This window comes from Mastigoproctus giganteus, chromosome 8, assembly GCF_048544385.1.
Source record: "Mastigoproctus giganteus isolate SK-2022 chromosome 8, ASM4854438v1, whole genome shotgun sequence".
Lineage (NCBI taxonomy): Eukaryota > Metazoa > Arthropoda > Arachnida > Uropygi > Thelyphonidae > Mastigoproctus > Mastigoproctus giganteus.
The window spans coordinates 159957703-159970379 of record NC_143582.1 but is presented as its reverse complement, the minus strand read 5'-3'; the positions used below and the strand labels follow the sequence as shown (position 1 = coordinate 159970379).

General features: G+C 38.1%; 1 protein-coding gene across 2 annotated transcripts in view; it reads right to left on the bottom strand.

Annotated features, from left to right (window-relative positions):
* jar (Myosin heavy chain 95F jaguar) overlaps positions 1-12677 on the bottom strand; it is a 633758-nt gene that overhangs the window by 213725 nt on the left and 407356 nt on the right. For both annotated transcript variants that reach the window (XM_090379849.1, XM_090379848.1), the window contains exon 20: positions 2499-2716. In XM_090379849.1, the coding sequence (XP_090235975.1) occupies positions 2499-2716 (218 nt within the window). The remainder of the gene's footprint in view (positions 1-2498; positions 2717-12677) is intronic.

Below are 12677 nucleotides of genomic sequence, written 5' to 3'. Positions count from 1 at the left end.
AAATAAATTTAAGGCTGAACTAGACAAACATTTGGAGTGACTGGATGGGTGAAATGGAAAAGTTTTTTTTTATTTTTTTTGGCTGATGCTGTATAAGCTTGGTTTCTTGCATCATATTCCACAACTAATGCTAATGCTAATACTAATATTATAGGTAAGTGCTACTTATGATAAGCAAAAGTGTTTTGTAGTTTCAGGCATCACTTAAGGAGGAAAGTTTGGAACGATATCAATTCCGGAGATATTCTACTGTTCAATGGGAAAGTTTTAGGTCCAATTCTCAGGCCAGAGCTCCTTCACCTACAAGAATATTTCTAAAAATTTGGAATTGCAATATCATGTCAGCAGCTTAACTGTTTCATGCTGAAAGTCCTTTTTTTTTTTTTGCTACTCTGTCACGTTTACTGTTTCCACTCTTTCCAATTGTCCATTGCACTTATCTCTACATTTTCAAAGTAATTCTATGCCCATAGAAAGCAGAATATAATGTAGAATTAATTATGGTTTGAGCACAGTACCCCCCCCCCCCCAAGTGCCTGGTTTTCCAGAAGACATTCTTGCTATCAGTCATTCATTCCCCTTAAAGTGTTGGCTATGTTTTGTGAAAGTGGAGAAACATTCTGCTGCATTTGTCTTTTGAATAGTGAAGGTCTTCTGAAGGTGAGTTTTGGGTACTGTCCAGAAAAAGGTTTTGCTGGAAGAACATTGATCAGTCATTAAGTTGCTGTTCACCAAAGACAATAATGCAGTAACCACCATGAGCTTGTCATAATTTGTAGCGATTCTGCAATTTCTTATGATATGATTTGCAAGAGGGGTTCATGATTTTATAGATGGCAGGGCTTGGTCTTCACAAGCACCTAGAAACTAGGACCTTGCCGAGCATTTTAGTACCTGAGGCAAGAATGAAAAATTGCATCCTCCCCTAAAATATTAAAAAAACAATTTTTAATTAAAAAAAAAAATTACTTATTTAAAATACATTTCTGGTACACTTTTTAATAAAACCAAAAGGATGACAATAAAATAAAAACTGTTTAAAATGATTTTTATTCTCATAACAATATTTATTATAACTATATAATAGATTTATTTATGCGTAATTCATTTAAAAAATTATTTAATCCATCTTTTGGCACTCCTTTCAGTTTTTAACCTATGCAAGGGCCTTGTTCACCTCACTCTCGGTGGCTCTGCTGGAAACACCACTTATGTGGAAAAACTGATCATGGAAGGCAGGCGATTAACAATTCAGAATATCTGTCCTTCACTGGAACAGCTTTCTGCATTATCCATAAAGATTTGGGGCAGATCCAGAACACTTTTTTGAACAAGATAGTCACCATAGACAAGCCCTTTCTCCAATCTAGAGACAAAAATAAACTAAACAATGGACTTGTTATCAGTATCTACCACCAAAAAAATGCTGGATGGCTGAATCAACGTTCTTTGTGCAATTTTTTGGGATAAGGAATAATTAATCGTTCAACATACCATTCCAAAGAGTGTCACAGTAATCAAGACCATCTACAAAACTACTTTTGTTTGTGGTTGAACTGGCTCATTCTCATTTGGTACTGTTTAAAGGTGTGGTACCCCAAAATGTGACGAAACATCCATAGTTCATTCTTAGTGGGGTATCTATTTGTTTTGAACATTTCTGAAATTTCCAAACACTATTACATTGTGGAATAAACCTACTGATAAAACTACTAGTTCTTGATAAATTTCTTATCTAAAATTGAGACAGTTTTAATATCATAAGGAGCAAAGCATAATGTAACAATCAATAGAGAACAAGTGTTCCCAAGCATTTCAAAAACCTTTCGGTTGTAACATACAAGTGAATGTAACATAAAAGTTACATTCACTATATATATAGCTGTTTTATCACACTTTTGATTCAATCCATATAACCATGGTTACAAATGATTGCAAAACAAAGCCTTGTCTTTCTCATAAGTCTTCATTTGCATCTTGCTGTACACATTTCACTCCCCCTGATTCTGGACAGTTGCAGCTTTGCCTTCTCAATACAAATTCAGTGCAAACAGCAACACATCCCCAAAGAAGAATTTAAAGTTTATGAGAACTCGATATGAAGCTAAGTAGGATATACAAACAAAGCGTCATACTGCAAAAGAACCCTACAAGGAATAAATGAACATAATTTCTAAATTGCATCTCATTCATACATAATGAGATGTAAAATTTAGTGAGGAATGATACTGATTTTTCAAATTATCAGGTGACTCATCGGGAATTCTATTTTTATGTTAACTGTTAATGCACCTAATGTCTTCCTTAAAGATATTTATAAGTGTTACCATTCTACTCATGATAGAAAGTTGATATCTATGTGAGCATAGATATCAACTTTTTATCATAAGTAGAATGGTAGACATGAAAGAGTGAAAACATGAAAAATGGTAGACATGAAAGTACTACACAATATAATTCTTATGTAATACTGTTCGTGTACTTATATTCAAAATTACCTTTTTTTTGTTGCTTCTTCCTCTTTTTTCCTACGTTCTTCATCTTCTTTTCTGAGTCTTTCACGTTCCATTTCCTCCTGAATTTTTCGAAGTCGATTTTGTTCTTCTGCTATCTTTTCCTTTTGCAGCTTAACTTCTAAAGCTTTAAGCTGGTCATTCATGTTTTTAATTAAGTTTTCACAGCTCTGTTCTATATCATCAGATTTCAAATCTGTAACCTGAAATACAACCATAAAATCCAAAAATTTACTTAATCATGAATTAATTTTAAAAACTAATGGAAATATTCCAGTTCAACTCTTGCTCTCTCTCTTTTCCCCCTCCACACAAATTTTTACAGAAGGATTGTTCAATTAAAATACAGAATGCCAGGAAGTGTCCACAAACAATCTCTCCAAAAATAAAAGATTATTTGAATAGCGTACATGATATAAACCTGAACCCGCTTCCATGTGATAAAGAACAGCTTCATTGACTGGAATAAGTTACATGCTGTTGACCTTGACATGTTAAGCTCATGACTGGCATGTCATATTGATTTCCCTAGGCTTTGAGTAAAACTTGCTTGAAACAGCCCTACCAGCACCTCATTCACTTTTGTTCAGCTGCCAACTAGACTGGGATGATTGCACAAAGGGACATCCTTTATAAATTTTAGAAGTTGCAGAACTGGATGGGTGAAATGGGAAGGGGTTTTTTTTTTTTTTTTTAGGCTGATGCTGTATAAGCTTGCTTTCTTGCATCGTATGCCTCAACTAATGGTAATGCTAATGCTAACTGTGAGTTAACTTGGTGGCTTCTTTTTAAACCCTGCACAACAGTTTGGTTTGGGTTTTTTTTTTAGGAGCATTAGCAACTAAGGCCATATTGCTCTGGGGATATGCGGTGGTCATTCCCTGACCTTTCCGCATCCTCCGTATTTGGTGGTCACGGGCTTGAACCCCGGTCTAATCAAGAAGCGTGTGCTATGCACTGCTGCTCCTGCCCACGGATGTGCCCACAACAACAGTAGAATACTACAAATTTATGCACAACAGTAGTGGAATAATACAGCTCGACAAACCAAAGTATGCACTGTACCTTCTCGGGATTTTACCACACCCTGTATGGTAAAATCTCGATTGCAGTTTTGAAATTATACTGCCATCTACTGTGGCACATGTTTTCTGATTGGTAAATAAAAATTTGCAGTCATCTTCTATCATCTTTTCTAGAATTGGAATTTGGGGAGTACAATGTGTACAGAAAGGATAGATAGGACAGGAAAGGAGGAGGAGTTATGCTGTTAGTTAAGAAACACATAAAATCTAAGGAAGTGCATCCAATTGATGTTGGTGGACAATGCAATGTTGAGTCCGGTGTGACATAAGCACTGGGAAAAGAAAAATAAGAGTAGGTGTGTGTGTGTGTTATAGGCCTAATGAATCTGATGAGTATAATGAGCAATTCTGCAGAGAAATAGAGTGGGCCAGTACATTAGAATGTCTTATAATAGGGGATTTTAACTTTCCAGATATTGACTGGAACTAGCGGTTTGGCCACTCGCACACTAGCAAGACTTTTATGGATTTATTGGATGATTGTTTTCTACAGCAACATGTGTGAGAGGCAACCAGAGGGAGTTATACTCTTGATCTGATTATCAGAAGTGATTATTCATGCATTAAGAATTTGCAGATAAAGGTACAACTGGGTAACAGTGATCAAAATGTACTGATGTAGGAATTATTTAAAGATGTAACTACCATAAAGGCTAAAGGGAAGGGCTTTTGCTTTCGTAAAGGTTACTACATGCGTCTCAGACGGTTTTTAAATTCTGTACAGTGGGATCAACTGATGATGTTACAACTTTGAATTGTAAATGGGAAGCCTTCAGAGACTGAATTTTGGAGGCTACTAGGCTTTTCATTCCAACTAGGAAATACCATTCAAGGTTTAGGCCTAAATGGATGTCAGATGAACTAATGAGGCTTGTGACAGAGAGGAAAAATGTATGGGATACATATAAAGTATCAAGTGACACAGAAGCCTATGGCAGATATAAACTAGTCTGTAATCAAGTCACAACGAAGGTTAGGCAGGCAAAGGCAGAGTACGAGAAATCCTTGCCAAAGGATACAAAGAAAAACAGCAAAGAGTTCTTTACTTATGTAAACTCTAGAAGGAAAGGGATAAATCAGATTGGGCCACTTAACATAGAGGGTTGAATATTGATGATCATGCTAAGGTAGCTAATAAACTGAATGAGCATTTTGCATCTACATTCACACATGAGGAGTTATTCAATGAGGGGAGTGACAGAAGTTTTATCAAAAATTTTGTAATAACTGATAGCAAAGTGGAGGAGAAATTGTTGAATTTAAACATAAAAAAGGCTTCTGGAGTGAACGAGATCTATCCAGTTATATTAAAGAAGGCAGCAAAGGTAGTAAGCAAACCATTAGCCATAATTATGAGAGCTTCCTTGGACTCAGGGGAGGTCCCCATGGACTGGAGGTATGTAAATGTATCACACAATTCACAAAGGGGGGTTAAAAAGGTGACAAAAGTAATTATAGACCTGTTAGTTTAACTTGTGTTCCTCGGAAAATAATGGAATCACCGGTTAAAGAAGCATTTCAGGATCATCTAGACAAGTCTGCAGCAATAGTTAAGACACAGCATGGGTTTGTTAAAGGGAGGTCTTGTCTGATCAATTTGATTGGATACTATGATGTGGTCACAAAGGAACTGAACGCCAAAATTAATTTTGATATCATATACTTGGATTTCAGGAAAGTTTTTGATACTGTTGCACATGGAAGACTGCTGTACAAATTGGAGAGGTATGGAATCGAGGGTAAGTTGCTACAATGGATAAAGGGATGGTTGCGTGGGGGAAGACAGAGGGTGGTAATCAATGGACACTGCTCTTTGTTGACAAATGTTATAAGTGGAGTTCCCCAGGGTTCGGTGTTGGGCCCATTGTTGTTTTGTATATTTATCAATGATATTGATGAAGGTATATCAGGTTTAATATCCAAGTTTGCAAATGAAACAAAGGTTGGCAGGGTTGTTAACGACAGTAAAGACAGTATGCTACTCCAACTGGATCTAGATAAGTTAGGCAGATGGGCTGAGAAGTGGAAACTGAAGTTTAACATTGACAAATGCAAAGTACTCCATATGGGTAGCAGTAATCTGAGAGAAACGTACCAACTCTGTGGTACTACACTCAGGGAAGTGGAAAGTGAAAAAGACCTGGAGGTAATTGTGCAGTCAAATATGAAGTTTGCCGAGCAGTGCAGATGGGCTGCTAGGGCAGATCATGGAGTCTTGTCAATGATATACAGCAATTTTGCTAGCAGGTACAGGGAGGTGATTATCCCGTTATACAATGCTTGTTTTTTTTTTTTTTTTTTTTGTTATTTGGTTTTTAGGAGCATTAGCAACTAAGGCCATATTGCTCTGGGATATGCGGTAGTCATTCCCTGACCTTTATGCATCCTCCGTATTTGGTGGTGACGGGCTTGAACCCCAGTCTAATCAAGAAGCGTGTGCAATGCACTGCTACTCCTTCCCACCTGGCTACGGAGGCGCCTTATACAATGCAATGGTCAGGCCACACCTAGAGTACTGTGTACAGGTCTGGAGGCCTTGTTTTAGGAAGAATGTAGAGTTGCTAGAACAAGTATAAAGAAGGGCAACAAGATTGGTGAGGGGAACAAAGGGGTGCTTTTACCAAGAAATGCTCAAGTTCTGCAAATTGCAGCACCTGGAGAGTAGGCACCTGCTAGGTGATCTGATTGAGGTGTATAAGGCCTTGAATGGGTTGAGAAAGCTGAATGCTGATGGGATTCTTCCTCTTGCTCAGATTAAGAACCTGAGGGGGGCGCAGATTCAAATTGAGGAAAGACAGTTGTAGAATAGATGTGCGGAAATTTGCCTTTAGCCAGCGAGTAGTTGATTGGTGGAACAGACTTCCATCTGTCATTTTGGAAGTTGATAGCCTAAATAGATTTAAGGCTGAGCTGGACAGGCATCTGGAATGAATGGAGGGATGAAATGGGAGGGTTTTTTTTTTTTTTTTTTGGCTGATGCTGCATAAGCTTGCTTTCTTGCATCATATGCCTCTACTAATGCTAATGCCAATCACTTTGAGGTGGTTTCAGGTTTGTATTGTGGTACCCTATTCACATTGTAATGTTTTATTTTGTAAAGGAGGTCTGTGGACCTGTATATTCAATACATACAGTTCTTAGAAACAGAAGGAAAACACAAGTCCTTAGGCCAATATGTTAATATTAGTAGAGACAAAATGATGCAAAGAAGCAAGCTTATACAGAATCAGCCAGAATCCCACATCGTTTGTCCATTCCTTATAATAGTTTTTTCCAATCCTTCTATAAATTTATTCAAACTACCAACTAGATGGAAATATTTTCACCTAGTGTTTCCAGTAATCAATAACTCTCTGCACCTCCATAGCCAGGTGGGAAGGAGCAGCAGTGCGTAGCACACGCTTCTTGATTAGATTGGGGTTATTTTATTTGTTATTTGGTTTTTTAGGAGCATTAGCAACTAAGGCCATATTGCTCCGGGATATGCGGTGGTCATTCCCTGACCTTTCCGCATCCTCCGTATTTGGTGGTGACGGGTTCGAACCCCGGTCTAATCAAGAAGCGTGTACTAGGCACTGCTGCTCCTTCCCACCTGGCTACGGAGGCGCCTTAGATTGGGGTTCAAGCCCATCGCCACCAAATACGGCAGATGCCGAAAGGTCAGGGAATGACCACCGCATATCCCGGAGCAATATGGCCTTAGTTGCTAATGCTCCTAAAAACCAAATAACAAACAATAACTCTCTGGCTGAAAGCAAATTTCCCTACATCTGTTCGAGCAACCATCCTTTTCAAATTTAAATTTATGTCCTCTCATGTGTGTGTCATCCAATAAACAGTAAGTATGCCATTAGCATTTCATTTATACAAACTATTTAAAGTTTTAAAAACTTCAGTGATATTTCCTTGCAGATGTTTCAGATGGCAAAATTTACAGAACTCAAGTCTTCTTTTATAAGCATACCATTTTGTATCCCTGCTAAACTTTATGCTCTTCTCTGCACCTGTCTCAACAGATTCACATCTTTCTTTATATGGGGCTTGCAACCCTGTATGCAGTACTCAAGGCATGGCTTGACCACTGCCTTATGCAATGAGATAATCAATTCCTTGTCCCTGATGGAAAAATCCCGTATATTATTGACAGAATCCCATAAGCTATCTCAAAAGCCTGTCTTCAATGCTCGGAGAACATCGTGTCAGATGTATGTTATTTTGGGATTATTGTTATCCAAATGAAGGGCAGTGTGTCAATGTTAAACCTTATCTGCCACTATTCAGTCCACATGCTAAATTTATACATTTCATGAACCAGCATGTAATGTTATAGCTCATAATAAGTGAAATGTTTGTCTCATTTGCTCTTTATTACAATAGTTAAGCAATTTTTCATATAGTACTTCATATCAGCCATGTGTCCAAAATGGATCAGTGTCCAGTGATTAAATTTTATTTGCTGAAGGCTGCCACTAAACAAACTGCTGTTGTAGAGATACACAGTGGAAGCATTCTCAATTTCCAAGAGTGATTCCATATTTCTATACAAAATGATCCCAGATTTTTGCAGGAAAAGTTATGGTAATCATTTTCATTTTCTGCAACTACCATGTCTTTTTCTGTTAGACTTTAAAACCTGATGGCAGGATTAAGTAGAATAGTATGCTTTGAACATCCTATACTTCCATATCAAATGTAAGCAAATGAAACAAATAACAGAAGAAATTATCCTCCACTCGGCCTGTAACACAGCCACCAGTTTGGCCTTGTTCTTTGGGCAATCTTAACATGCACGTACCTGATGATCTAATACAGTGGATTCCGGTTATTTGGGCCACCGGTTAATCGGGGCAGCCAGTTATTTGGGGCAAATCTTAAAAAACAGAAAACAATCAACAAAATAGCCAGGGTTTACTTCGCTTAATTGGGACAACAGTCCGTTTAATCGGGGCAGGAGACCGCAGCACTGGAGATTACCCTACGATTGTCTTCGACGGTACCATTGGTTCGGTCGAAATTCTGGAGGTCACAACCATAAAACAATAAAAACAATTAGTAGTCACCTGTTTATTGGGCTTTTCTGTTAGAGAAATCTATCATAAACGGACAGTAAACTCGATCTTATTGAATTTGCGATAATACCGACAGCTGGAATTCTGTGGGTTATTATGGTGAAATGTGTGTATACACTTCCATGAAATCTTCAATCATATAAAAAAATTAATTTTCAGCCCTTCTCTTCATTCCTATTTTTAAAGCTTTGTAACTCGTTACCCGGTTCTCACTTGCGCGTATTGTGTTACTTGTAATTTGTGTGTGCCGTGTTCTTTGTTATTGATGCTTATCTTTTTACTGTTTTAAATTTTAACTCCCACCCACAAATGTCAGTGAACAGAAATGTCATCTAGTTAGTATGTACATATTACAGTACGTATTAATTATTCCGATTATCACGTATCATTTAATATTTTAATTGGTAAGGTAATAAAGGGTAAATTTGTGCTTAACATATCTTTACTTTTATAGTCTGTGGTAATATTCCTCCTATTTTCGCTAATTAGAATCGCTGTTAAAATTCAAATTAAAATTCAATTCACAAACGTGCTCACAATGCCCGGCACTTACTGCACATCTTATAGTGAACAGTACTTTACTGTGTGGAGTTTGTCGTAACATGATTTGGTTGTACAGTGAACCAATTGTAAAGGGGGGGGGATACATTGCATTTTTAACTATTTAAATGAAACTTCGGATTATTGGGGCAGCCGCTTAATCGGCCCAAAATGCACTAGTCCCGATGTGTCCCAAATAACCGGAATCGACTGTATATCCCAAAAATACTTGATAGGGTTCAGATCAGCACTCTGGGTGGGCCAATCCAACTTTTCCACACCCATGCCCTCAAACCACCCTGTTACAACCCAGGCAGTATGGCATGGCGTGTTGTCTTGCTGATACAGGTTGATACATGGGCCTTCTCCGAAGTATTGCCATAATGTTGTAAGTGCATAATTATCCAGGATGTCCTGGTATTGCACAGCATTCATGGTTTTGTCGATAATGATTAATGGGCCCAAGCCAAACCATGACACTGCCTCCACCGAACTTCACTGTTGGGAAGATATAATCAGGAAGGAACTGTTCCCCTGGCATTCGCCACAACTAGGAACGGCCATCAGACTGGTAGAGGGCGAACCTCGACTCGTCTGTCCACAGGTTGTTGTTGTTGTTGTTGTGGTTGATGGGATTTTAAGTGCAATGGCTACTTAAGCCATATTGCACTTAGTAAAGTGGTTCATACTGCCTGTGCTGGTTAATGTAGAAGCAGTTAGAAATGGCTATATGGTCAGTTCTTGTATAACACATGTTTACACTACACAAATTTGATCATACACAATTTATAAATAGGGGATTGTTATCATTTATAACACAAACTGAATTCGCTTATGCACGATTCACCTTTGTGTTTACAAGAAATGGAAGTCCAATGCGGAATCACCCTAACTGAATGTAACATGATAGGAATGAAGAGAAGATTCTGAAAATGTATTTTTGTTTTTTATATCAGTGAAGGGGAAACACATTAGGGAAACACCCTAATAACGTAAAAACCCACACAATTCCAGCTATCGGTATTATCGCAAATGCAATTAGATCGAGTTTACTACCAATTTATAACAGATTCCACTATCAGAAACGCAAATGGAAATTGTTTTTATTGTTTTATGGTAGTGATCTCCTGAAATGTGCTTTAGTAAAATGCAAGATAGTGAGGTATTAATAGTGTCTTTCCCTTTACGATGTTGTTTATTCAGTTGCTACACACGTGCAGCTTTGTTTATGTGTACCAAGTGTGCCTCCTCATTTTGTAATTTTGCTTTATTCCCTAAAAATTTCACACCCTTTAAGAATTTTGAGTAAAATTCTTAAAAGGTGTGAAAATGAAGCATCCTGGTGAAGACACTACAGATTCAGAGAGAAAAAGAAAAGCAATATTGATAGACAGAGGCGGACTGGGTAAAAAATTCTTACGAGGGAAAATTTGTAGTGGCCTCATATTAGAAAATTTGTAGCGGCCTCAAAACCACATCGGCCTCCATCGTCTTCAGGCCTCCGATCAACCAGGATTTCCCCGGTAAGGCTTATGGCCAGTCCGCCTCTGTTGATAGAGAAAAAATATGAAATCTAAATGAGGAAATGCCGATAATTAGAAAGAATGCAGAGAAAATAAAAACAACTTTCTTGGCAGGAACAACTCAAAGTGTAATAAAATCCATTAGATCAAGACACAAAGAATTGGAAGAGATGAACGGCTGTCATCTGTTTGGATAGAAGATCAAACAAAGAACAAGTTTGCTTACGACAGAAGCAAAAGCATTAGCAATATTTTATTACCTAACAGTCGTAATAAAAATACCAAACTATTTATTGTGTTTGGTAATGTTTTGGTTACAAATGTGTGTTCAATCTTGGGTGGTGGGCACCTAACCCTATTTTTCCCATAGGGCCTGTTATTTATATTGCACGATTTTGCATTGCACGAGGGTTTCTAGGAAAACAACTATCGTGCTATATGAGGGCTGACTGTACAGTCCTATTTGTTTTAGGAAGGAGAAGAATTCTGTGAGACTTGATTTTTTGCCTATGATATGGCTAAGCGACAAAGGTTTCTTTAAGCTTGCCAGAGAACTGAATGACACTAGTCGAGCATTATTATATAGAGTACATTCCAGAAGTATGTGTTTGACTGTGAGTGGTGTTGTTGTGGGGGTTTTATGGCACATAAGCTTCTTTGGCTATAATGCACCTATTCCTTTATTGTAATAATGTGAGTGGTGTATGACAATGATTACACTGAGGAGGGTCATTCCCTGACAAGAGGAACAGATGAGTTAAACGAGTATGGCCGATTCTGGCTCTGGCTAGAATTACTTCTTGTCTGTTTGCAATGAGGCTGGAAGACCATAATTTTGGTACAGGTTTAATTTGAAGTAGTTTATTATGAATTTTCACTTGCCACTGAAGAGTTCATCGATATACAAAGTACATATACTTTGTATATTCATTTTATAATCAGTGAATGGTACTAGGGAATTCATTGGGGCTGATCTGGACGGATGTTTGGTAGCATCATCTGCAATTTCATTTCCTGGGATTCCAGTATAGCCTGGGATCCAACAGAAGATAACCTTTTGTTGATGCTCTCTGAGACATATCAACTCTGTTCTAATGAGCTTTAATAATGGGTGAGCAGGTGGGGAGTTGCTTTGCAAGGCTAATAAGAGACTTTGTGAGTCTGTGTATATTATGCTTTTTTGAATTGACATATGTAAAATATTTTCTATAGCAAGCTTTATGGCATATAATTCAGTCGTGTAACTACTGCACTCTGTTGGAAGAGATAGAGAAATGGTAGTATCAGGGAGTACTACTGCTGCTGCTGCACCCGATCCACTCTCAGACTTCGATCCATCTGTATATATTTTAGCGAAGTCAGGATAATGTTGAGTATGCACAATGTGTAGCTGTTGGATGTTAATGTCTGATAGAGTGTTTTCTCCACTGGTGGAAATAATTGTCACAAGATGGCATGATGACAGACCATGGAGGGTGAGGATCCATAGGATCTTGCAAGATTTTATTGAAGTGTATATCCCAATCTTCTGCTGGTTGCTTTAGCCTAATACCAGCAGGCCAAACTGTCTGTGGTTTGTTTCTATAGAAGATCATAAAATGCAGATTATAAAGTATTGACCAATTAGGATGGGTCATCTGGCTTTGGATCTCGGTTGCATTGTTCAGCAGCAACATCTTTCTCCTGATATTTAGAGGAGGTTCGTGGGCTTCAACATACAAACTTTGTACTGGAGATGTTCTGAACGCACCTAGTGCTGTTCTGAGAGCTTTGTTGTTTGTTTGTTATTTGGTTTTTAGGAGCATTAGCAACTAAGGCCATATTGCTCTGGGGATATGCGGTGGTCATTCCCTGACCTTTCCGCATCCTCCGTATTTGGTGGATACGGGCTAGAACCCCGGTCTAATCAAGAAGCGTGTGCTATGTACTGCTGCTCCTGCTCCTGCT